Raw genomic sequence first — 27720 nt, 5'->3', positions numbered from 1 at the left:
AACTCGATTTCCCACAACTGTTTGGGTGGGTCACGCACGTTGCGTCTTGACGCAAGCTGAGTCTGGTTGAAGCAATCCGGCTAGAGGCCATATTGGAATCTATGCAGTCGGCTTGCACTTTGTTGGGACTCGGGTTCTGTCGTTTTGGGACTCTCCTAATCGCTTTCCCGACTTTATAACCGTGTGACTGTCCCAGACATTCCGCTCGAGACGCAGCCAAGTCCGGACGGCAACTTGTCTTGCCTCTTCTGTTGAAGAAAATGAGTCCAACCGATGCTAAACGGGGGGCTAAACGCAGGAAGAATAAGCGGGGCGGTGGCAGTAGCTGCAGTGCTGTCTGCAACAGCAGCAGTGGCAAGGCCGGGGCTCCACCGGCCCTGGGCTGTGCGGGAACAGCAACACCTGCCTCAGTCGTCAGCTTCCTCACATCTGGGAGTACAGGCAACGGGAATATCGGCTCCAGCGCGGGCATGAACGGAGAGGTAAGAATGTATCTCCATAAATGTCAAAACGGCAGAGAGTAGCTAACAGTGTTATCAACGACACATCTGATTTGGGCCCAGAACCAATCCTTAGGAAGGCTGCCAGCTAAGTAACAAATGCAGAGTAGCTAGTAATTAATTGGCTTAATTAATATGTTAATATGCCCCTCAGGTTTGGGCAAACTGTATTCATTTCTAAACCTTGTTGTCTAACATCTTCACTTGTTTTATTGTCTTATGACATATCCCCATAAACATTATGCTAACTTTGTTGGCTGAAAACTGACTCCTTACCCTGGCTAAAGTTAAGAGATCCTGGCTCCATCAATAACAACCTGGACGTCAGAATATCTTCATTTGAGCCAAAACAGTCCGCGTTGGTAGAGATTAGCTAAGATTATTAGGGAGTATCATTAGGTTCAACGCAGGTGGCTTACTATGTGCTGGGTTTCGGCTAGCCATGAATGCTAGCTAATGCTAACATCATTAACAACTCAGGTTCCCTTCGGCTTTCGATTTGTTTTACAGCTTTATGTCATGTATAAAGGTCTGTCTTTAAACTCGGCTTGGTCCCTAAGGAAACAGAATAGCTACTAATCCAACCCTAGATTTCTAAATAAGCACAGACGAGTCGTATACCGCAGGTAAACAATAAGAAAATCTTATGTGACTCACTGTTTTCTAAGAGCTGTGCAACAGACCAATTTATAGATGCCAGCTCAAAAGTTACTTTGTTAGCTTTAGTAGTTCTCCAAGTCATAAATGTAACCAAAGTTTTGTTTATTTAATCAATTTAACCTTTATTTGAAAGGGAAGTCACTCAAGATTAATGTCTTTTTTAAAGAATGTCTCACCAAGATGTCACAACGGTACAGACTGGAGGATGGACATTAACATTAAAATGGATAAACAAAATAAAACAAGTCTGAGTCAACATCATGTAGGTGCAAACTCCACCCTTTACAACGGCAGCTGTAGTCACAGAAGACTTAAAAAGAGCTGACAACTCTTCCACACAGGTAGAGGCTATGACCAATATGTTTTAATATTTTATACATATTAAAACATATTGGGATATAAGAATGTTGGTTCCATGGTTATTCAGCACAGATTTATCACATTTATCAGCATTGTCATGGTTTTATTTAGAGGTGTTGATAATATGTTCAAAAATATTACTGGATACTGAAATGATTCCTCTGAGAATAAAACCAGTACCATGCAAGATTTTCTGCATTTTCAATGTTTAGTATTATTGTTGTTGTTGATTCTTATTATTGCTAGCAGAAATGTTATTTATATAATGAGAAAGTCAATATGCGACAGCGATTTGATAAATTATATATATATATGTGTGTATATATAGTGCTACTTTGTACTGGCCATTCCGCGAATAAAAGTGCAGACCAGCCTTTGGCATTTTTACTAAAAGCTCGATATGCAAATGAAAGAAAAGCTTTTATTCAGCCTTATTGAATGGTACTCTTTTGATAAGGTCTGCCCAGAGGTTCAACCAAAATTATGTAAGAAATGGGGATGATTTGTGGGAGAAAAAATATTGTTGTGGTTTTATTAACTTGTAGAACCAATTTGAAGCCTTATATTGATGAGCTGAAAGACAGCTTGAAGCTCCTCAGCAGCCTGAGTTGGAGTAGAGCCAGCTGAAAGCATGGTGTGTTCAGCTTAAAGAAGCACTTTAGCTCTCCACATTTGTCAAGTGTTATTTAAAAAAACAACAACAAAAAAAACAGAAAATAAAAATGAACGTTTCTCTTTGTGTTTATTGTCATGAGGTTGCATTTTTAATTATGATATCCAAATATAACAGTGTTTTGTTCTGTAATTATTAGTTACATTTGATTTCTTGATGCAAATGTCAGTGAACGGGACTTGATTTATATTGATGAGTTAATCTGGTGATTTGCTAGATGATTATTAATCAGCTACAAGGAATATTTGTAAAAAGGCCTAAACTATACTGCTGGATGTTCTCTGTTTCAGTTTGTAAATACATGTATATTTTTATAGTCATTTGGGTAATATTTTGTAGAGGAGTCTGAAATCTTATAATAATTTTAGCATACAGTAATTATATTGTTGCAATACAATTGCAACAATATATAGCCTAACATGGCTAAACAACAACACATCTAAAGTCAAGCGATCAGTGCCAACCTCCAAATCAATCTAATCTTCTCTACTTGTACACAATTCCCTGTATGTTATTAGAAAAGTGCTAAGTTGTAAATGATGTCTGCTTGTTTAACTTTAGGTCAAAGTGAACAGCAGCGTTACTCCTCAGTTTGCAGAAGGACCGGTGAACGCAGAGTTCTCCGGAGTTCTTCAGGTAAAATTTCATCACTTAATATTAAGTAAATATACCACTGTTACTAATCAAATGATGTTAAGCAACTTGCAGTGATTACTGTGATTAACTCTGCATATCTGTTTGCTCATGTGCTGCGTTAGTCCTCTCTATGTGCTGCACACCTGCTGTTAATAAGGATTAGAGGAAATCTCTATGTCGTGTTGTGTCATTCCTTCATTAAATTCATACCTGGAGTGTTGCTGTGACACATTCATATGTGTTTGAGGAATTATTGAGTCTCCTGTTAAAGCCATTCAGAGGGGCCTAATCACTTGTTCATACAAACTTCCTCCTGTTTACCCAAAGCTCCGCCTTGGAGCTGCAGTCCAGCCGAGCTCCCTCCCCACAGAGCCCCTCTTTCCTTCGCTTCCTCCACACAGCTCCTTCGGATTAGTGGCAGCAATTAGCAAACTCCTGGTAGAACTGCTGGTCTGCTGAATTTATCATACAAACTACTTCTTAGTACAACGTCCCTACGAACAGTCGTAAACGGCATCATGGAGAAGCATTTTTGTGATGACGTACTGAAGACTGAGTATCGGAAAGGGTAGGAGGTTCTTAAAGTGACAGAGGTCAACAATAAGGCATTAGATACAGCTGTGTGATGTAAGTCACACTTCTTTATGTGACTGGTGTCTTAAAGAAGCGTTTTACAGATGAGCAGTGTGTGTTTGTGAGGATATGATTGTTGTGCCTAAAAATCAAGGAATGAATAGTTCATATTGTCACTTTTGTCATAATCACTGCAGTACCACAAAATATCACCCACCTCTACATACAGTATGACATGTTTGTATATGATCGGTTTAAATTTGAACTTGACCCGTTTGGCCACACTTGCATGATTTTGAGCTGTAAGAATGAGACACTGGTGAAGCTAGTTGTAAGGGTTTCTGCTGACTAGCTAAAAAATATATAAATTACAAAATAATCTTTTATATGTTTGTAATATTGGTATGCTTCATTTTACCCTTTAATTCATATTTACTACCTATTTACTTATCAATTTCATAAACTCTTCATTGAGCATTTTTTCTTTTTCCTTTTGATAAATAGTGTTTTTTTTTTCATGTTTTTATTTGATAGGGCAGTATTTTTGCACTCAAAATGCAATAAAATAAAGTATGTTACAGAGGATATCTGGTCAGGACATGGATGAAGTTATTCTGGAATACTGTATACCATGTGTACCTTTTTTATTATTATTGTGGTGTGTAAATAGAAATAAAAAAAAAAAAGACCAAAATGGTCTTCAACCCATACCTGTTCATAAGACGTTGACCAAATAGTCGTTAATTCAAAATGAGTCTGTATTTTCTTTTCACCTGTTTTGGTCTCTCCTTCACATGTGGGCCCCCTTCAGACACCGTTCACATTCGGCCTTAACCAGCGGGCGCCGTATACGGCTGGAGATCGCTGCCTCCTGTGCCGATGTGAGCGTAAAGACAGCGTTGTGCCTTCGGAGGCCGGCATCTCTGGTCAGAACGGCATGGCACAGCCAGCCATGGCCCCCAGTGCCCTCCAGCTGCCTCTGTGGGTCTGCTCCGACTGCAGACGCACGGTGGAGAAGGAAGACAGACGTACGACTCTGGAGCAGTCGTTAGGGGTGAGTACACTTTAAGGACAGCTGAATTGTTAAGTCTTCCAAAGTAATCCACATGGTTATATAAGTGTTTCTCTTCCTTATATTCCTTCAAATCATCAAATATTTTTTTTATGTCAAAGACTTGAGTAAATACAGACTTATTTTAAAAATAATTTCATTTATTGAAGAGAAAAAGTAAACGAAACCAAACCAACCCTATTTGAAAAGGTATTAGAATCCATGGTTGGTTGAAATGCAACACAGCATGCCTCAGTCTAAAGGATTTAAAGATCAGATGAAAAATAAATTTGTCTTTCTCTGTCTGACTGCATTGATGATTAGTCCAGGAGATTACAAACTACAAAATTAGGAGAAAAGTGTAAGGAGAAAATACTGCTGCACGCTGGTTTATGTTCAGCTTGACTTGCACAGCTGTTAAACATTCTTAAGTCTGGTTCTCAGGCAGAACAGGAAAAATGATGCAGCTGTCTTCATTTGCAGCTGCTGCTGTAAAAAAATCTAGAATGATCAACAGCAATGATGATCAACATTGAATCAGCCCTTTAATCAGGAGTAGAGGACTGTCTGCTAGTGGAAAACAAACTAATATGGATTTAGCTTCTCTTAAAAAATGGGTTTAAATGCAATTCTTCCTAACAAACTTACAAAAAATTACATTTAACAGCTTCTTGTGATGTGAACTTATGTCCGACAGAGTCAGGACTTTCTGCTGCACATGCCTGTGAGTAATGGAACCCTGGCTCAGACTGCAGCCACAGCAGACAGGTTCAGCACTGCTGCGCCTACACTACCCATGCTCCCTGCGCCGGACCTCGCTGCTCCAATGCCTCCTGACACCGTGTGCAGCTGTGAAACCTGCAACGAGAGACGGTACGTTCACACCGAGCGGGCAGAGGCCAACGAGTTCTCCATACAGCGAGCCCAGTCATGGGTCTTTACCTGAGCCTGTTCAAATGACAGGGAGATCTCTGCTGAGTCGGAGCGGGAGTCGCAGCAGCTGCAGAACCACTGGTCCGAGGTTCGCTACCTGGTGCGCTGCATCTACCGGCAGACGGGAACCCCACTAGCAGATGACCAGGACCAGCCCCTGGAGAGGGATAAGGAAGGCATGAAGGAGCTGGTGGACAGGTAGCACAAGAACAGCGTCTGTGTTTGTCCACTAGAGGTCTCTCTGGAGTTGTAAAAGCCTTTGTTGAACAGTGGAAGCTTCTCAATGTATTACAGGGTTCTAAACTAGAGATTCAGTGCTTGATTTACATTCAACTCCGTTTTCTAGTCATGATTTGAATCAGAAATGATTTTCAGTCAGAAAACCATTTTTAATTCAGAAACCAATTTTTCTATCCAAACGGCCGAGAGTCTGTTTAAATGATGTGACTGATAAGAGAAAAAGTCAGTATAAACAAATAGGACATTTATTTAAAACAATTCGATAAGGTTCCGTACTGTATCAAACTCCATCACTTTATATTTAAACAGCAGAAGGTTTGTGCCTAAAATTCTGTACCTTAAATTGCCAGTGTTGAGTTAGCTTAGCCGCCTGGCTTTTTCTTAATAATAATAAAAAAAAAAAAGAATCAAAGAATTATTCAAAATACAACTTTCAAAAAATTTAAGTAGATTGAAATCTCTACTCTATGAGACCCTTTTGCGCTGGATGCACTGGTGCGTCTAACTTTATTTCTTGGGTGCATCCAAGTTTTTGACCCCATTACATTTTTTAAACATCATAGATTTACAGGTTTGCTACTCTTTAAAATCACTGACAATTAAAGGCATTATATACTTGGAAAAGAATAATTATATATCTATTAAACATGAAATTCTTTATTTGGATCTGAATGACCAGAAATTGTTGAAAGAGTTCCTATGAACTCTGTGGTATTTCAAAAATAAATGAAATAAAATAACGTCTAAATTAAAAGAGCAAACATTTTAAGATATGAACATCTTCTGAACATCTCAAACTAAACATTTCTTCCTCTTGATCAAATTACTTTAAATTTATATCTGCCAGAGTCACAAATCATTTTGAGTGTAACTTTATTCACTTTTTATTTGATGACCTTTTAGGAAAAGTTAGATTAGAATTTAAAAAAAAATCCAACATGTTATTAATTTCTAAGCATTTTTAATGTTCTGCTGCTGCAGGCTCTGTGTGAAAGATCCATATCAGCTCTACCAACGGTTGGAGCAGCAGGCCCGAGAATACGTCTTAGAAATGAAGGTGCGCCTTCTGAAGCGCCTCTCTGGAGGCTCCAAGCCTGCAGGGCCTCCAGGGGGCGCTGTGGCTGCAGCTCAGGGTCCTCCTCAGGCCCACCAGTTCGTCTCTCTGCTGCTGGAGGAGTACAACGCTCTGTGTCAGGCTGCACGCACCATCAGCAGCTTCCTCCTCACTCTGGTTAGTTTTCCTCCGGCTGCTCACAGTGCCGGCTGCTGACGGCTCTTCTCCCTCCTCACACTTTGTTCCTCTCCTTTTGGTTCCAGGAGAATGAGCACCTGCAGAAGTTTCAGGTGACGTGGGAGCTGCACAACAAGCACCTTTTTGAGAACCTGGTGTTCTCTGAACCGATCCTGCAAAACTGTTTACCAGCACTTATTGCACAGCTGAAGTAAGATATTGTTTCTGTCTGAAAATACACACAGTGACTCTGACTATAATGAGAATGACCAGTTTCTTTTCAAATATGCAACGTCTTTGATATGCTACTAAATGCCGTTTTATGTCAAACTTTGTTTTTTTCCAGACATGGTACAGCCTCTCATGACTCGTATAATGAAGACATGTATCGGACGCTGTTGGAAAGATACCAGGAGCTGCAACAGGAGTTGGCTTCTGTGGCTGCTGAGTGGCAGGAGTGTGAGAAGAGGATTGATGATTATGTCGATGAGCAGGTAGTCACCCAACAGATCAGCCACAAGATTGGCTTCAACGACTGTGGCTAAGGGGGATTCTGAGTGTTTGTGTCTTTTGTTTGTAGTTACTTTTTAAGGTGGAAGGCCAGAGTCTGACCAACCAAAAAACAGAACCACACAAGTCCTTGATTAGCAAAAATGTAAGTTTAAAATTCACTGACAAGATTTTTTCGTCCATCTTTATTAATCCTAAACTGTTGTTGTTGATTTCATTTCTGATTCCATCAAGACTTTAAAGACAAAACAGCGAATGCTAAAGGAGGACTGGGAGTTCTTCAAGCAGAGGAGGTTCATTGAAGAACAAGTAGGTTATCCATGTTTGAGCCTGTCATGTTGGAGGTAAACCTACATTTTAGTGCAATTATGAATATATTTTTTGTCATTTTAGCATCCCAACAGTAAAAAACCCTCCACTGGAGAAAACAACTTCACAGACACTATGAGGATGCTCTCATCTCGTCTTAGTGTTCCAGATTGTCCAAACTGTAACTATAGAAGACGGTAGGTTTCCATCATCTACTGTCTGTTGTACAATATAGGTCAAAATACCTGAATCCATCTTCATTTCTACATTCTATGGTTTGTAAAGTCTGGAAACATAGATTCAATAGCTTTTTTAAAGAATCTGTCCATTCTGTTGGATGGAGTCCAGCAACTACATTTTATAGAGTTGGGACTGCAATAATAAATAATAAGAAGTAAAATTTTGAGCTATTCAAACTGATATCGATATATAGAACAATAAAACTGTAGTAGCATCATTAGGCTACTACAGGAGTATTAGGCAATATAGGTCAAAATATCTCATTCATCATAAAAAACTTTTCATAAGAACTTTTATTTATTGTTGTCACAATTTGTCATTGATGGTTAATAAAAAACACTTAATAGTATTATCGGAAATTATATTTCTTCTATTTTCTACAAGAGCATCAATAAATATCAGTACATTTTAAAATGTAATCACACTTTAAGAGCCATCCTGAAGAAGCCTATTTCAAATGGGAATATTTTTCAAGAACAATATTTGTGTTGGTGCTATGAATGCTGTATCATACAGTCACAGCCATAGTTACCCAAAAAATAAATAATACTTTGTATTGTTACACGAGTACCACAAAATATCACAATTAAGTACTAAGTCCATATTGACCCTTATATTCCTTAAAACTCCTCCCTCATTTGTTTTTCTTTGCTTGGCATTAACAAGAAAAAGCTCGAGTTTCATCAGAGAGTCAAACTCTGTTTTGTGTCAGAATCTCCAGCTTTATTGTGACCTTAGAGTGGCTTAGGAACTGAGGAATGCTGTTAACATGCCATTATCTTTATTTGCAATGGAGTTTTTTGTTGAAGTCTTAGTTAGCCAAAAGCAACGGCGCTGCTTCTCCAACAGGTGCACATGTGATGACTGCAGCCTCTCCCACATCCTAACGTGTGGAATCATGGACTCATCCATCGCCGAGGACCTCCACATCAAGCTGCCCCTACAGGGGGAGCCACATCGGGACTACCTGTCAGAGGTGCACCCCCCCAGCCTCTCCTCAGGCAGTTCGGCCTCTGGCTCAAACTCCAGCTCTCCCATCACAGTTCAGCAGCATCCAAGGCTCATCTTACCTGACGGGGATGTCAGCACCTTGTAAGCAAGCCAGTTACATTTCTGATAACATTGTTGCCACACAGCTGTCAAAAGTATGGAATTTACCGTATTTCACGGACTATAAGCCACTATTTTTTTCCCACATTTTGAACCATGCGTCTTATAGCCCAGTGTGGCTTTTCTGTGGATTTTTCTTCAACTGCCATGGGATTCTTTAGCAGGCAGTGAATCATTGGAAGTCAAAATTCAAAATCAAAGAAGAAAGCGCTAATTTTCATTTAGAACAAGCACATGTTAGCAGCAGGTACGACGGAGAAATTTCTTCAAACTCATACCTTGTCATCATGGAAACCATTCATTCAGTGTCATTAACAGAAAGAGAAAAAGGCCAGAAGAGACGATAATGCCGATAATTAAAATGACATTGATAGTTTTAATTTATCGTGCGATTAATTGATTTATCGTTTATCGCGACAGGCCTATTAACACCAAATTTGATTAATCAATAAAATCCATTTGTCACCTTACCCCACACAACTACAAAATCTAATTTCTTTGTTTGTCATTTTGAAATGAAAATTATTGCAGCTTTGATGAAATAGTTCATGCTTTGTGTTGTTCATAAAGTGTTGCACTATACTGAATACTATTAGGGAGTATTCAGTATTATTTATGCATTTACATTTAAACAACAATTAAACCTCAGTCTGACTTCTCTTCTCTCTCTCTGTAGTATTAGTGATGATGATGAAGTGCCTCCAGTGTCCAGTAAGTTCAGGAACATTTACCCCATGAACAGCTATGAGGACAGCAGCGTGGTGTCGGCCGCTGTCAACGGACTTCACCGTAACATCAACGGGGACGACGTCAACGCAGCACTGAAGCCAGGGGTGAGTTTTCTGCTCAGCAAAACTACCCGAGATCAGTGGTGAACGTCCCCGCTGTGTTTCTGGATGATGAAAAGCCACTCTCATTTGAGAGTGGCTTACTGGTAGGTAGGGAACTCCACTGCTTTCCCGTCGACTACTTTTCCTAATTTGGTTTGTTCTACAATTTCCTCAGTCTCCTCAGATTACCAGCAGCAGCAGCTCATCAGAGGGCGATGAGGAGGAAGCTAATATTCAGGCAGGTGGGGAGCCCCCGGGGAAGCAGGAAGTACTTTCCCTGGGAAAAACGGCCAGTCCTCCACCCTCGTACAGCCATCAACAGGTATTGCAACACTTTAGGAGCTTTCTTTGTATGGTCCTGTCGTAATGTGTGTCATGTGCAGAAAACACTATTTAGGAGGATTATTTGTCTAACAAACATCAGTTTTGCAAAATCCCCCAAAAATATCTGATATATTTTGATTATGTAACAAAACAAGGAAATAACTTTGCAGTTGTAAATGTTATTTGTGAATATTGAATGCCATGTTTAGGTAGAACAGGTCCAGCATGCCTGTGAGTGCCACGTGTGCAACCAGGACCCAAACCCCTCGGCCCTGGGCCCCGCCGCCTGCCTGCCCCCCAGCCGGATCCACGCCGTGCCTCCTCCCACTGTCGGACACCAGTTCTTTCCAGACAGCAAGGCGCCCCCTGCACACCCTGCCCTCCACTTATACCCGCACATCCACGGCCACCTGCCCCTGCAGAACTTTTCCCGGCCCCTCCTCCACCCGACACTCTACCCACCCAGCCCACCTCTCACACACAACAAGGTGAGAAGGTGTTGTACTTTTAGCTTACGTTTTCTTCTTGATTACGTTTGGTTAATTTTGGCTATGAGTGACTTGAAGGGGAATTTTGTTTGTTTCCTTATCTCTGGGGATTTCTTTAAGGTTCCAGGAACAACACTGAGCTTCATTATGTTTCGGTTTCACTTTTTGTCAGTGTAGCTTCGTCCTCTGCCACAAGGGGACAGCCTGAATCTGATCTAAGCCCAACGCATGTGAGAGCCACGCTAGTCAGGATGCACTGACCCACTTTTTTCACGAGAGATTAAGATATCTGAACTGTAGTATTGGTCTATTCCGATCTGATACAGAAAAACAGCTGAATTGACCTAAAGTATGTATAAATATATATTTTTAAACAGACATACATGTACTGAATTAAAAATATATTTGATAACTCTGCACCAGTACAGCTCATTTAACACAACTTTAATTTAAGTCAGTGCTATTTAGAGTACAACAGCCAATGTAAAATAAATAGTAAAGAAACTGAAACTGACACAAACGTGTGAAAAAATAAACTAGAGGGAAACGTGTAAAAATAAACAGTATTTCAAATGGTTCAGAAAACGCAGTTAGGAGTTTTACATATAATTTAAAATAAATAAAGCATATATTAAGACTGAAAAGATCTGCCCTTATGGATGTGGCACATTGTCACCATTAACTGATCTAGAATTTTTGTCAACATCTGGACCGATACAGATATTGATATCGAATCGATCCAAACCAGATGTTTAAGGTTCCTGCTAACGGACGATTTTCTTTCTTCAGCCTCTGCCCCCAAACCCAACATCCAACCATTCAGCAGCCAAGCAGCCAGCATTCAGCACATCCTTACCGGACCACGTATACCAGAACTGCTTCGGTGGGACGGGCGGAGCGGGCGATTGGAATACCTCACTACAGTGCCTCTCTCTTAAGTTTGAAAATCTGTGGGATGCTGCTGTGATGAAGAGCTGGAACCCATCTGTGCTGCTGCCCGAATGTCTGCCAGGTGAGCCGCCCAGCCGCAGCGCTTCTTGCAAGCTTATCTATCGACATGTCATCACCTCTGTCTGTGGTGGTCCACAGGTGAAATGCTGGGACCTCCGCTCCCCGACGTGACCCTGCCGCCAACATCCATTGGCCTCCAAGGGGAGCATCCCCCGCTGCCCACACCCCTGCCCACGTCTTCGTCGTCGTCGCTGTCCTCTTCGTTGTCATCTTCGTCGTCGTCGTCGTGCTCCTCTTCAGAAGCCAAAGAGCCGAAGAAGACTGGCGCCAAGAAGAAGTGTCTCTACAACTTCCAGGATGCCTTCATGGAGACCAACCGGGTGGTGATGGCCACGTCCGCCGCCACGTCCTCCGTGTCCTGCACTGCCACCACTGTCCAGTCAAGTAATAACCCACCCATCCATCTAGCATCTAAAAGACCCAACACTATAGGTAATGTAGGAAGGAAGAGTACAGGTTAGGTTTGTACTCTTATGAAGCTTTTTATTCTGGATAATGGATCAACTATAAACCCATAGCAGCAACAAATGGTGTGGAATCCATTTTAAACTCAGTCAGTGAAGCCGTTACAGATACCAACACAAACTTGGAATATAGTTAGACAATAAACCAATAACAATATGTAGTGTGATAGACATGTGATCAATATCAATTGTTAATAAATCTGATAGAATATTCATGGAACTCTAATCCAGAACCACACGGCATTGTGGGAGATGTAGGCAGAGGAAAGGCTTTAGCCTCTTAACCTCTCAAGGCAGCTAAGCAAGGCTGGTGGCATAAACTAACTCACTTACTCTGTGGTTACCTAGCAACAACTTGTTGTGTAACTTGCACAGCAGCAGACTCAGGTTTCACCACCATGCCTCATAGCTTCTTAAAAGTCAACAGCAGCATGGAGTGAAGATGATTTCCCCCAGATTTCAAGCGGACATATTTCAGAGGTGGTGGGTCAGCCCCTGTCTCCCAGCTCAGTACCACATCAGTTCATCCTGCTACAGTTCAACCCGTCTGTCCGGTGCAGTGGTGGGAAGACGTCCCACACCACCCAGAATGCATCATGGTTTCTCTTTTCAGCAGGATTCCTCCAGTTGATTCAGGCCGAAGTTCTGCCTGGGGCTGCTGCTGAAATGTTCACATCCACCGACTCCTTAGATCTGCCTCCTTATGACCTAAAAAAACCAAGGTGGAGAGAACCTTGACTGCCACGTAGAGCTTTCACAATAAGCAACAAATCAACTAATCGCATGAAAAATTAAAACGAGCTTAATAAATTCTAGTTGGACGACAATAGTTATATACGATCCCTTTCATTGTCGCTGAAAAGCTGCCTGTTTTTCTTGTCTAAGCCGAACAATTAATATTTTTTTAAATCCAATTTTAGTTACAGAGACTTAATAATCTATTTTGATTATTGTTGTTTTTTATTTTGGACATTTCAAATGTTTTTCTGTTGCGGTGTTAAACATTCTTTGATTGAACTTTGATTATATTTTTTTTATCTTTGAGTGTGTATACTTGCATTAATATGCCACTATTATTATTATGTCAGTTGAAAATGGTCTCAAAATGACAACATTATTGTTTAGCGTAACAATTTCTGTGACGATTTAATATTTAGTAGCCTACTGCTACAGCTATGAAGCACCACTTTTCCGTCCTTATAGCTGCAGTATGTAAAGAATATGTTTTTTACATACTTGTTAAAACTGTCACCAATTCATGACCGTTTGCTATGAAACAAACGAGCTGTGAAAAGATCAATCTCTTCCACCTCCTCCCTGTGTGAGTGGCACCACATGAGATGTTGATTGACAGCACCAAAACACTCCTCCTGGCTCTGATTGGTTGTTTCTAGTTAGCACGCCATAGTTAGTAACTGGAGTTTTTGATTTTTAACAGTTTTTTAGTTTAATTTAACTACAGTATCCAATTCGTATAAACAATCACAGTAAACAAAGTGTTGGTTTTAAGACTGAAGTCAGAGCTGCTGTTTTCTTGTATGAATGTATTTTGTATTAAAAAAACCTCTAGTAATTCTGAGACTTTTTTTGTCTTTTCTAGACGATGTATTTCACAGTTTAGGTAAAGACGATCACAGACAACCCATGTCAGCAGCTCCTAGGAACAACTCCATGGGACTGAGTTCTCTCCCTTCACTCTCTGGACCCACCCTCCCCCCAGCACCAACCTCACACCTTCCTGCCATGGAAAGGATGGAGCGGCCGTCCTTTCCAAAGATGGCCGCTCCGGCTCCAGACTTTGTGGATTCCCATCAGGGCCTTTGCCTCCCGCCTGCTGAACCTCCAGTGCCCTCTATGGACGGTCCGGTCAGCGCCCCAACTAGTGTCTGCAGGTGAGGAGAGGAGACTTAGTTCATGCCGTGCAGGACCATTGACACTCTGAACGTAAAGCAGATGCTTAAAGAAACCCAATGTGTTCAGTGACCCTGACTGTGAAGGCCATCGGTGTGAAGGCAGCGGATTGTATGAACACCAGCCGTACGATGGAGAGGAGAGTCCAGATGAGGACAGCTGCTCCGAGCACAGCTCCTCCACCTCCACCTCCACCAACCAGAAGGAAGGGAAGTACTGTGACTGCTGCTACTGCGAGTTCTTTGGGCACGGCGGGGTAAGGCTCAATAGTGGAACAATTGAAATGGACGAGGAAATTATGTTCAAAAAGTACAGTTAAAAGCACAATTTAAAAATGTATTGTGTTAAAGAATGTCAGTTAACACGTTCATTTCGACAGCCCTAATTTTAATAATCACTATTTACTGCAACTACTGACATGAATTTTCTTGAAAATTTGTACATGCGTCTTGATTACTTTTCTAAACTCATTTAATTTGTTTTTTTATCAGCCTCCAGCTGCTCCGACCAGCCGGAATTATGCAGAGATGAGAGAGAAGCTGCGCTTGCGTCTCACAAAGCGCAAGGAGGTACAGCCAAAGCGTGAGGAGCAGCAGCCAGTAATAGAAAGAGACGGAGGGGTGGAGGACCACAGGCGGGTGGAGGACCTCCTCCAGTTCATTAACAGCGCAGACAACAAACCCGCATCCAGTACCAAGGCAGCCAAACGAGCCAGACATAAACAAAAAAAGGTAACCTGCCTCAGTTTAGATATTTATAATCAATTATAATCTGCTTAAATTTTTTTTACAGTTTTATTTTGAAATTTTCTCTAAAAAAGAAAAGCCAGACAACATCTAAGCTGATCCTATGCTGGTATTTTGAGTTACAGAATTTTATGCATAAAATTAAAACAAAAACCTATTTTTGTTTTAATCTAAACTGGTGGAATTTGATGCAGTAGGGAACTTATAGAATAGCTTTAAATAAATCTTCTATTTGTTTACACTCTTTTTCTCCAGTCAGTCACAAAATTGAAACTGAATCTCGAGACCATTTGAATAGAAAAATTGGTTTCTGAACTGAAAATCATCCCTGAATCAAATCGTGACCCTAAAAATCTGAATTGAATCGAATCGCTAGGCACTGAAAGATTCATATTTCTACAAAATAGCTGATTTTTGTAGCGATTAGTTTGTATTGTATTTTTGTTTTGAAATTTTTAAATCCATCCATCCATCCATCCATCCATCCATCCATCTTCTTCCGCTTAAATTTTTAAATAATAATAAAAAATAATCTAAATATTCAACAAAAGGAAACAAATGACTTTCAGATTTTGTTGAAAATGATGCTAAAAAATATGACAGTTTGCAACCTCAAGGCAAAAAGGATTGACAAAAATATTACCAAAACTATTGTGAAAAACGTCTGTGCGAAGCATTCATTTATGATGTCTACATATAAAAAAAATGCTTACAGTTATTAAGAGCCACAGGCTGCAGACCCTTGATCTGGGTCTTGGGCTTGTTGTCCAAAATCTGTTGTTGCTGCGTCAAGCACCATGCATTACACTCTATTCATATTATCTCTAGTTAACCTCTAAAGAATTTACAGAGTTGCTAATACTAATTTACCCCCAGGTTTACTCTAATTAATCAAGTGTTTCAGAAGGAAATTGCTTGTACTGGATTCATTTACTATTCATTTGTACTATTCATTATAGTAAAGGGGGCTAAATGCAAATGCAGATGAGCCTTTCAGATTTGTATGTGGAAGTGCAGTTCATCACAGATGTCTTTCTGTGTGTCAGATGGAGGAGAAAGCTCGTCTGGAGGCAGAAGCGCGCGAAAGGGAGGAGCAGCAACTGCTTGAGGAGCAGCGGCGGCGTCAGGAAGAGGAAGAGGCGGCACTACAAAAGGAACTGTTACGGCTGCAGGAACTGCAGCAGCATCGTGCCGCCAAGAAGAAAAAGAAAGAGAAAGCAAAGGAGAACACCGCTCCCCCTCCAAACAACCCACAGCCCCTCAAACAGACAGCTCAGAATGTCCTAGATAACCTTCAGAACGGAAACTCGCAGCTGCTTCAAAACCTTCTCCGCTTCCCAGAGCAGAAAGAAGCCAGATTAGAACCCGTACCCCAGCCCAGCTTCAGATGCCCTGTTGAGAAGATCCACACCCACGAGTCCACCGTTAGGCTCTTCAATGGCACATCTTCCACCCTTGGCTATAAGAGTAAAGCCAAGCAGTCAGGGAAAGTGTTGCCGTGCAACTCGGTGTCAATGAGAGTTCCAGAGTTGCCCAAGAGCTCGGACAAAGTTACAAAGACTAACGGCACGGCACCCCCCACCACAGCAGATATCAAAGCGACGCGAGTCAGGCCCGCTGAGATCACAGCTCCTACACCCACCACTGAACCACGCAGGGAGGAAAGGAGCAACAGCAGATGTGTCAATGGAAAAAGGCAGCAACCAGAACAGCCCCTTACCCAAATCAAGGACGCCAGGACGAGTCCCCCCATGTCAAATCCCTCCCCGTCCCCCCCACCAGCCTCCCACTTCGAGCCCCAACAGAATGGCAAACCTCCCACTGCAGAGTCACCGCAGCCCAAAGGCAAGAGTAAGAAAAGCAAGAAGAAGAAGGGGGACAAGATGAACACCTCAATAGGTGGGTGTCAATAAGATTCACTAACCAGAGCAAAATGATGCAGTGGGCCGTAACACCATGCTCCATTCATCAGGCGAGTCAGTACACAGGATTTGGTTCACCAAACAAAAAACTTAAGGTTTTGGGAAACCTTGAGGTTTTTTGAATCTAATCAGTGAAATACTTGTCTTTGTATCGACAAAAAATCTATTCAAATGTTCCCTTTATTGTATTTTCACACACAAAGATTTAGTTTCACAAGTCTTACTCTATAGACAATCTCTGTACAGCGTAAAATAATCTAGTTCAGGCTTGACCAATTGAAGTGATTTAGATTGCATACAAATCCTTCCTCATTGCCAACCCAACATCAACTTCACTAGTCGACTCCAGGAACATAAAGCAACAACTCAAGACCTACTTTAATTCAAAGTAAAAATCTCACATAGATGGGGAGTGTCTTGCTTAAAGCAGTCACCTTGAAAGCTGAACTTATTACAAATGCACAATATGGACCCCTTGCAGTGTGACGTCACACAAGATCCCGTCCCAATCTTCCTGCTGGAGGGCAAAAAGCTGCTGCCTGATGATGGCTGCCATTGGTTTTAGCTGTTAAGTTTTCAATATAATGCGCTAAATCTTAAAAATACACCTGATGTGTAAAAGGAAAGGGGACGCAATGCTTTGCTACTAATTGTCAAGACTAAGACAACTAGGCAAGGCAAGGCAAGTTTATTTATATAGCACTTTAAAACAGTACCACTGACCAAAGTGCTGTACAATCACAAGATTAAACAAATAAAGATCAAAATTAAAATTAAAACACATAAAAACCAACAGTGCAGTGACATAAAACACTCTATATAATACATAAACATACCCAGATAATTACAGAAAAGCAGCATCTCAAACTGAATCAAAGGCCAACCGAAAAGGTAAGTCTTAAGAGCAGATTTAAAAATTGCTAAAGAGTCAGGAACCAAGGTCAGGAAAAAGTTTTAAGACAAAATGGCGAGGGAGAGGGAAGTAGTTCAGTTATTCTTGCTTGACCTGGATAGCTTTAACATGTGGATGTGATGTGGAATTTGTTGTGTTTCTGTTAAGTTAGGAAATAAAAAAATGGCCACCCACACACCAGACAGGTAGATCATCAGTAGAGCAGGTGTTTAAATTATGGAATCTACCACTGTTGTGTTAGGTTAGCTAATAGCAGCAGCTAATGAGTTGCTATGGCAACGAGTCTGCGCATAGCATAGCTGACAGGGCGAGACAGGTGTTTTTTCTGTGTTATTTTTCCTACATACTTACATCTCCAGGTCTCATTTAGTTAAAGGAGTTGAACACTGGGTTAGCATCTATTTTCTCACTGGTTGGTGTCTTGGTCTGTCTGTGGTAAGACCACAGTGTGGGTTGTGTCTGTGTGACCAGCACACTTCTCGACTAAACTGACTAAAGTAAACATGCAGAAAAATTCCAAAACTGTTTTCAGTGTAGCTTCTTATTATATATGTGTGTTTATTCTTTTGTTTCTTTTCCAGATGATGTATTCTTGCCCAAAGACATCGACCTTGATAGCACAGAAATGGATGAGACGGAGAGGGAGGTGGAATATTTCAAAAGGTATTTTATTTTTATATGACTCTGACTGGGTACTTGTGACTTTTTTTTTTTTTTTTTTTTTTTTTACCAGCATTTCCAGTTATAGGAACCATTTATATGTACCGGTACCCAATAGAAGGGATAACTCTGTGATGAGCTTATTTAGGACAGTTTTGAATCCAAGTAATTGGATTATGGTTGTAATAAATTTTAAAATTAAATTTAAAAAAAAAGTATTGTCAGATATGTTCCCATCTCCCATTCTTACATGAAGTCTTACAGGAAAGATTAAAACCGCCTCCAGCAAATGCAAAAACGTTTTTGGCAAATTGATGAAGTCATTTCTGATGTTGTCGTTTCTAATGTTGCCGTTTCCATCAACTTTTTCTAATGTGATACTTTGAAATGCGCTTAAAGATATTGATGGAAACGGGGGCGCTGTGGTGGCGCAGGGGCAAAGCACGACCCACGTATTGAGGCCTTAGTCCTCGTGGTGGTGGTCGCAGGTTCGATTCCTGGCCTGGTGACATTTGCTGCATGTCTTCCCCCTGTCTCATTACCCTGTTTCCTGTCAAACTGCTTTCAAATAAAGGCCACTAGAGCCAACAAAACCTTTTATAAAATATATATATATATATATATATATATATATATTGATGGAAACATGGCTGGTGTCTGTTGATGGTAGCGCTCTAGAATTAGGTGTTAAATATTAAATGAGCTTTTATGCTACAGGAAAATTCAATACTGACCCTTTTTACTACAAAACATTTTACTAAGCTTCTCTTGGTATTTTTTGCGTTTTTATTTTCTTAATACTTTTTTCTTTCCTTCGTTTCAGATTTTGCTTGGACTCTGCCAGACAGACCCGTCAGCGGCTCTCCATCAACTGGTCGAACTTTAGCTTGAAAAAAGCTACATTTGCTGCACACTAAGGGTGTTGTTAACATCAGACTACAAACCAGAACCCTTATTGCTATAAGAAAACTTGCCCCAAAATCCTCCCTCCCTGACCTGGTTGTGCCCCTCCACCTCCAGAATCTCTCTCCCGCTGTGCCCAAATCACACCCACGCTGCCTTGCTTTGTTCTCGTTCCTATGTGGTTCCAGCACAAATCCATCTGGACTAATTTACCTGCACAGATTAAATGGAAATAACACAAAAAGAATCATGAAATGCTACTCCACATCTGATTAATCTTCCTTGCGTGCTTGTGTGCTTATAGTCTGAGATGAAGGTTTCTTTTGACTAAAATAGCCATTGGCAAACCTGTAGTCAAAAGATGCTTACTATTTCTGGATGGTTTCCTTCTGAAAAAAGGAGACTATGGAAACTTCAAAAAAGAGAAATTACTGAATTAAAGGTGTATTTGACATTTTGTGGCTTACTATCCTATCGGTCCACAGCGTCTGATCCACTCGATTGACAAGGGAATAGGCTTGGTTAGCTGGTTCCCACTTCCCTCTGCCTCCACCGCCTCCATCTGATTTCATAGAAAGGAGGAAGCCGTAATACTTGACAATGTTCTTCTTTTGGTTTTAAATTCTGTTTTAAAAAAAAAAAAGAGTCAAATTAGTTTCTTTTTCTTTTTTGACCTGTAGTCAGCTTGTGTCAATACTTTCAGAATGAAATCAAAAAAGAACAATACTCACACTATCAACATGTTATAGAGTGTATATTGTATTAACACTGAAGCCAGTCTGGCTACTTTTTAACATATTGTTAAGTAATATTAAATCTTGTCTTTCTTTTTGAAAGATGGAATACAGTAGTATGGCAGGCTTACGTGTCTTGTGTCAAATTTTATTTTCTGCACCCAGTAAAACAAATGTCAAAGAACATACACATTTTATACTAAGGCATAAAGAGGAAAAGGTTCTTTTGTTGAAATCAATCCACAGCTTCCTGTGACTCATGGCTGGATGAAACTTTCTTTTGAGCTAATATTTAAGCAACTTCCTCTGCAACACCCATAGAGAAAACTACTGAACATAGTCATTACACTATGTGGTTGCTACATGTCAAAAACAATGGAACCGATAAGGAACAATTCCAAAACTTTTAAAGCAATGGTTCATTTCAGTTACAAATAACCACTCTTCTAATTTCCTCCTAAAGCTAGCTGTGCTGCACTTCTGAAGTTGGTTTGTCTCAAAGAAAAATGAGTGACAGACTTGAGTTGATGTGTCTTCTCTTGTTCCCCTTTACAAGGTAATGTTTCGGTCTGCCTTCGTCTGTAAAAGGAGGACAGACCAGAAAAAAAGCACATATTGATTTGACTAAAATGGTTTTTCTTTCTGTCCCTTTGTATAACAGGATTACAGATAACATTTGCTCTAGTTTGTTCCTAAATAAGGGATTTGCCTCTTAACGCCCTGTTTCAGCCAGCTGTACAGCAGAGCTAGCATTGGATGATCAAGTGAAACAAGTGAAAGTGATGTTTGAGTTATAATGCTTTTATGTGACCTTTTATTCAACATGTACAAAACAAAATAGGTTTGTTTTTCTAACTTCCTGTTGCAGCTAGCTGTTATGCTAACCATCTAGACTTGGAAACAAACTCCGATTTGGCTTGACCAAGTACTTTTTCCCCCCTACCTTCTTCTGTATATCACGTAACTTTTAGTATCTCATTGAATGAAAAATGTTTCTTCTACGTGGATAGAGGTACTACAGTGAGTTGTGACCCCAGCAACTGTACTAATGCCTGATACTCTTAAGATGGAAAAATAGTGTTTTGTGTCAAAAAATTGGACAAGAAAATACTTTTCATTAAAGTAACCAGAATTGAAGGTAAGTGAGTTTTGCCAGTTGGAGGAATTTTTGTCTCCCGTTTTGCTGTCTTAACAGCTAATTGTGGCTTTTCCTGAACATACTGGTATGAGAGTGAACAAGGGGAAGGAAACATACAGATGAACCCAGGTTTGTCTCCTGACGTTTTACCCTGACTAAAGCATCATGCTTATGCTTTCTTTCTTTTCCATCATGAAGAATATTTGGATTTTCCATTGGTTTCAAGCAGAGTCATTGGAACTACTGAAGTTAATTTACATTGTGTCAATTCCCAACAAATCTCATCTCAAGTCACTTAAAAATGATTAGTGGGTTTAAGGGATAGACCCATTTAATAAATTAGAATATTATTAAGAGGTTATGAGCTTTCAGTAACTTAAACACATTTAGATTACGGTAATTCCAAATTGGAATTCCAATTTGTTTGGAATTCCAACAAATTCCAAAATTTGTTGGAATTTTAATTAATTTCAACAAAATACAGAGATGTTTTTTTGTTTAGACTTTTGTTAATGTTTTTTCCGCTTCCAGCCAATGGACAAAAAAAACTTTTAAAATTATATTTAAAAAAAGCATTAACACAGAAATGAGAATTTCATAAAAAATTATGTTGAATACCTACTTAAAAGTTTTTTTTTTTTTTTTTCAAAAGGTACTTTGATGGGGAGTGCCGTGGTGGCGTAGCGGTTAGCGCGACCCGTATTTGGAGGCCTTGAGTCCTCGACGCGGCCGTCGCGGGTTCGACTCCCGGACCCGACGACATTTGCCGCATGTCTTCCCCCCTCTCCTTCCCCGTTTCCTGTCAGTCTACTGTCATATAAGGGACACTAGAGCCCACAAAAGACCCCCTGGAGGGGTAAAATAAAAAAAGGTACTTTGATAAATGTCCCTCACTGGAAAGCATATTGTAATTTTTTTAGATTAATCATTATTTACAAATATTACTAATCAAATTACAGATGCATTTGGATTCAGTTAAATGCATTTGTGATCTAACTATAATTACAACTGTTGAAGACGCTGGAGTTTGATGCTGCTGTCCATCACATATATTTCCATCTCATACACAATATACCGACAAAGTTGATTTTTGGCAAAAACCACTATGTCACCATTGTTTTTTCAAGGGGTTGAATTGCTATTGCTGCCGGCACAATGGCAGGAATTTTCACCAATTGTTGCTCTTCTGCACGTCTGCGGCTATGTGGAGTTGCAGGGTGAGTCACACGTTCATGTACCAGTTCCTTATGGGAAATCCTCCAATTAACAGTCATAATCAATGAAGAGGGGCTTTGCAACTGAGTCAAGTAGATCCCAAGACTTAAGTTTCAGTTGCAATGTACGTCAAATAAAAAAAAGCCGCTGTTTCGATGACTTAAGGGTTTTACAGATCTTTATCTGTTTATCACTTAACTCCAGATGAAATTTGGGACAGGTATTGAATCATGGATTTAACCCTGTTCCTCTATTTTTGGTTAGTTATACTGACTGGAAGGCATCTTATAATAACTAGGGAAACTATACACTTGACTAATTGATCTTAATTCAAGGAAACTATTTTTTTTCTTCACCACAAGTCCCATCTTTCCTGTTGAATGGTGCTGTGATGAGATCAGCGCATTGGTTTTGAATAATTAAGGAAGTCTTCTGATGTTTGTTGTGTAAAAACTCTGGACTAAGGGATGAAATTAAGGATGCAGAAATCTCTTTTCCCCCAGCCCCCCAAATGCCTTTAGATTTCTATGTCAAATGCATTTGGCTCTAAAGCTGAAGCATTTTCATGCTTTCTTATAAAAAGCCCAAATGACTAATAAGGAAGAGGAAGTGAGGTAAAGTTGAGTTCATCTCTGCTTCCTCTTAACTTGTACTGAGAGCTGCTGCACATTAAAACAGTGGGATTTCACTATGAGTTCCAACCCGATGAGTATTGTGGTAAAACCTCATACAGGAGAAGATGCTAGGTTCTTTTTAAAAAATTTTATTGTGCTTGCCAGAGCTACCACATATGACTCATAAATCATTTCAGGTATGAATGACAGTCTGACTGTTTGTAGTTTGCGCTTTCTCTCAGTCAGTGCTGATGTAATTTTGGACCTACCACATTTAGGCAAATCTACGCAAATGTGGACGAGTCAAAAACACCCCGAAAAATTGTATGAGACACAAACGTAGGACGTAATCTAAATAAAATGTGATAATGGAACAGATTTGTTTTTGACATCTGCAGATGGGCGCTCTGAGTTGATGCTATTAAAAATAAGAGTAAGTTAAACTTCCTTGAACCAAGAGATTCCTACAAAAGTTTCCCTAATGGATGTGTAAAAAGCAAACGTGTGCTCCACAGATCGGCCTGACAGTGAGTGGAGGTGGGGGCTGATTCTTGTCTCTGTAGGTTAATTTAAAGGAATGAGAGACGCTTTTTAGTTTGAAATAAGAATGCTGTTCTTTTCATTCCAAAAGTGCCTGGAGCATCTCAGGATGGCGTACAATTCCAACGAGGGAATCCCCTTCTTCTTCTTCTTCTCAGGCTAAAATCTGCCTCAGTGAAGTTTAGGTGGCTGATGGCTTAAACCACTGACTTGCTACCAAGAAAAAACAAAAAGAAGCAATTTACATTAATACCCACTGAGTCAATCAATAAATATTGAATCAAAATGATCTCCTTATGGCCACAGCAATCCGTTTAGTTTGAATAAACCTGTATGCTGTTTTGGGAATTTCCACGCAATGGAGGGAAATTCCCATTCTTTTAGGATTCACATAAGATTAATGGTTGTATCCATCCATTCTGTGTTTGCCTGGATAAGTGTAAGGCTAAAGTTTTTTCCTGTCTGGGTGTACGACGGCTACCTTCAGTTGCTTTGAAAACCAGTTTCTGACAGGAACTGATCCTCTGCTGTAACCTTTCTCTTTTTTTTTTTCCAAAAAAAAAAATCTTTGTTTCTTAGAAAAGTTCCCAGAGACTCAGGTGGGGACTTGTGACCTATTTCTTTCCACTCTGAGATGGGTGGGTTGAGCACTTGTGTGGAAGTTCAGTCACTTTTAGACCCTGTTGTAAGGCGTAGGAGGGAGCTGGCGGGGGGAGAATCCCCAACAGAGACCTCGTGGCTTTTTTTTTTTTTTTGTATGTCAGCTCCTCTGTGTGTGTGTGTGTGTGTGTGGCTTGCTTTCAGACAACATTTTCAAACTGCCCTTTAAAAGCCAAATATGGAAGCAGTGCTTCTGTGGGTACATAAGATAAAGTCTTATTAGTGAAATCAATGCATTGGAAATCTTTTGACCTCCAGTATTTCCCCTTCGTTGTTAATTATTGACATGTGATACCATTGTAAGACTCACTGTAAGGCTTGGATAATGTGAGGTAATCTTGAAATCACATAAAGCTGCACTTAATGGTCTCAAATATTTTTTTATAAGACAAAAATTTCAATGTCAAAAGTTTGTAAAATATTTCATCAGAACTGCTTTGGATAATAGAAACTCTACTCTCAGTATAACTTCTCCAGCACAGACCATTGCTCTCTGGTAGCCTAGCTAAAATGCTAAATTAGCTGTGATGTCGGGTAACTGTACAATCAGAACTGGCAACATGAAGTGGGCAAGACTGCCTGAGCAACACTTCATGCCCCAGTGTAAGGAAATGAAGGAACAGGTGAAAAATAAAATCATTAAAATCACTGAAAGTATCCCATGGGGCAGTTCCACGGCCAGAACCACTTCTGAGCAAAAAGAAGAGCAATTCTTGTCTCATATTAGCAAAAAAACAAAAAACACCAATGATGATGCCAGAGACGTTTGGGAAAATATTCTAATAAAACAAAAGTACATTTTTTGGGGCATTTTAGAGAAATTCCCCGCCATGCTGACAATCAAACATGTTGGTTTGCAGTGTGTTGCTGATTTGCTGCTTCGGGAACTGAATGACTTGCATTGAATGGCTACGAAAAAAAAATGAATTGAAGGTTTTTCAAGAGGCCTAGTCAAAGTTGGGATTTAATTTGGATTGACATGCTGTGATGTGATGAGGCCTTAAACGGGTCGTTCATGCATGAAAACACTCCAGTGTGGCTGATTAAAGGAATTGACCCAGATTGACGCATCTTTGTAAAGCTGCATCTAAATAAACCACAAAACAATTCATTATCAATGTGAAAGTGATGTTTCTATCATCATTCTGTTTTACTTATGTTAGTTTGTTTCTCTTTCTCTTATCTGTAAATATCGACATTGATCTGGATCGGCTGGTCCAAATTTAGTTATTAAAACCCTTTTCTACCATGTTGCAGGTTGCTGTAAATCCTTTATCATAAACTTCTGGTCTGAACCTGGAGTTCCAAGCAGACCAGCTCATGCTCCTTGTTTCTTTCTCTTAATTTATAATGATCAATTCCTGTGATCCATATTTCAAATGTCTTTTAACAAACAAACCTGATAGGCGATCTGCTGCAGAATTACATAAAATCGACTTTTTTTGAGATGTGCATCATGTCATAATGTTATCCCTTCATCAAAAACATACCTGGGGTGTTGCTTTTGCTATTTCATGCACATTTGAGAAATCCTTTAATCTCCATGGCAACCATCTGGCTGTGTAAAAGGTCTGGTGGGGCGGAGCGCTGCTTCAAGGACAAAGCTCCTCCTGGAAGCTGCAGGTTCTAAGCTTCTGAGCAGGCCTCCCCCGGGACTCCGCCACTCAGCTCCTTCAGACTAGCCAGCAGCAATTAGCAAACACCTAATTGTGCTGAGCTTGTTATAGGATGCACTTTTCCATGCAACGCGCGCAAAATCTTTGTTAAAGGATTAACAGAGGAGTAATGTTGTGTTGACTTCTTAGAGGCAACCTGTTGGAAAGAGCAGGAGTTTCTTAAAGAGACAGAGGCCCAATTTCAAGGCACTGTCAATTATTTTAAGTCATACACTATATACACAGTATTTTGACATTTAATAACTGAAGGCAACATAGTTACTTGATTGAATTATGAAATGTGTCTAGAAAACACATAGCACTGCTCCTTTAACAGAAATAGTGCAGTAACAATGTGGGGGTTGTATTCTACAGCCCAAAACACCCGACATGTGGTGAAATGTTGCAAATGGTGGAGTCTGATAATTAAGAAGAAATGGTATAAGTCAATGCCTACAACCCCTAACATACTAAAACAATCCTGCAAGACAAGTGGGGCTTTTTTCATCTTAAGAGACTGACTAAATCAGGCAGAAAACCTCTTCAGGTTATGTGTGCCAAAGGTCACTTGTCATTGTGTTGAATCATGTGGTGTAATGAGTTTTTCCTATGACACTTATGGAAACCATTTTTTTTTTGTCCACGATTCTGAATTTTTCATGCGGCATTAAAAGTCGTTCTGCATTGAGTGAATGCATAGTGGCTACTGGAGTTCCCATGTGCCGTAATGACCAGGTTTTTTATTTCAAATGTGACCTTGAATGTCGCCATATTCTTCGCAACCCCAGAGCGCAGATCTGACCCCAGATAACACACCTGCTGTCGCCAAGAAGCAACACGTGTACGGGTACGCACGGCGGCACGCCAACTTGTTTGTGATGTCTATGTCAGAAAACACGCAAGAGTGTCAAGCAAGGACTGAAACATGTGGCTACATGCCTGCTGGGTACGAGGGATTGCTGTAAAATCAGAGACACGACGCCAGGGCGACATGTTGGTCCAGGAGGAGCGAATGCTCGCAGGTCAGCAATGCGAAGCAATCTGCTGGGTCTCCTTAGGGAGACACTTTTTAATCCACTTTGAAGAATCGATTGAGTTTATTGTACTGCAGTAAACTGAATTGAAAAATCTTATGTCTGACTGAATATTTTTTTTATTGAAATCATTCCATAACAGCTTTAGCTACATGTTTAGAGTTGTTGTCCTGATAGAAAGTGAATCTCTGCCTCCTGAACTCTGACCAGCTGCCCCGTCCCCCACACCATGATGCTGCCACCACCATATCTGACCAGAGCTATTATTTCCATGTTTTGCTGTGTCCAATATGTTTCCAGCTGAGGTGTGGATCTGTGCAGCTCCTCCACAGTGGGCCTCTCACCTTGCCCCTCCTCTCAGTTCTCGGTAGGGTTGTATCCTCACGAGATCTTCAAAGTTGGGATATTGTTTGATCATCTGAGGGTGTTTAAATGCTTTTAACACCTGTCTGCCGTGTTCTTTGGTTTTCCGGAAGCTGTTTGTTCTTCAAGCAACTTGAGGCCTTCGCAGGACAGCTGGAGTCACACTGAGGTTCTATTCATCTGTTTACTCATTAGACACCAGAATGGCTTTGGGTTTTTATTTAGGGGTATCAGATGTGGATTTGTAAGGTGGGAAAGTGCATGAATTTGTGATGCTCTGTCACATAAAAATGTTTTGTGTTTGCAGTGTGACTCGAGTGACATAAATGAAGTTGGTGTGAAGTTCACCAAACACCAGCCACAGTCAGATAACTTATGTCACAAACATATCAGCAGTTCCTGGTGTTCTTCGGTTTCATTTTGGTCTAGATTAAAAACGTTCCATTGTCTGAGCCAACATCAGCAGGTACAGCAAGTGATCGTTCTCTCAAATACACAAACGTTGTTTGGATTTGTCTTCTCTTCGCTCTGCAACTGCCTACTTCCTTTTTTAAAAACAGGGGATGTCC

General features: G+C 40.3%; 1 protein-coding gene across 2 annotated transcripts; it reads left to right on the top strand.

Annotated features, from left to right (window-relative positions):
* The first annotated feature begins 71 nt into the window (after positions 1 to 71).
* On the top strand, positions 72 to 20058 carry fam193a (family with sequence similarity 193 member A). 2 transcript variants are annotated; one of them, XM_028016287.1, is made up of 23 exons: positions 72 to 482; positions 2755 to 2829; positions 4214 to 4456; positions 5151 to 5326; positions 5417 to 5584; positions 6608 to 6857; positions 6944 to 7068; positions 7204 to 7351; positions 7438 to 7512; positions 7602 to 7676; positions 7761 to 7873; positions 8766 to 9008; positions 9703 to 9859; positions 10032 to 10178; positions 10390 to 10668; positions 11458 to 11680; positions 11758 to 12063; positions 13744 to 14035; positions 14124 to 14310; positions 14546 to 14785; positions 15847 to 16699; positions 18217 to 18298; positions 19119 to 20058. In XM_028016287.1, the coding sequence occupies exons 1-23, from the start codon at positions 261 to 263 to the stop codon at positions 19210 to 19212; spliced, it is 4773 nt and encodes a 1590-aa protein (XP_027872088.1). In that variant the 5' UTR covers positions 72 to 260; the 3' UTR covers positions 19213 to 20058. The 2 variants fall into 2 exon arrangements, with proteins under 2 accessions (XP_027872088.1, XP_027872087.1); XM_028016286.1 differs by having other exon boundaries at positions 11758 to 12111.
* The last annotated feature ends 7662 nt before the right edge of the window (positions 20059 to 27720 follow it).

The sequence above is a fragment of the Xiphophorus couchianus genome, chromosome 5 (assembly GCF_001444195.1).
Source record: "Xiphophorus couchianus chromosome 5, X_couchianus-1.0, whole genome shotgun sequence".
Taxonomy (NCBI): Eukaryota; Metazoa; Chordata; class Actinopteri; order Cyprinodontiformes; family Poeciliidae; genus Xiphophorus; species Xiphophorus couchianus.
Note: the sequence above shows the minus strand (reverse complement) of the source record. Positions and strands in the feature narration are given on the sequence as shown.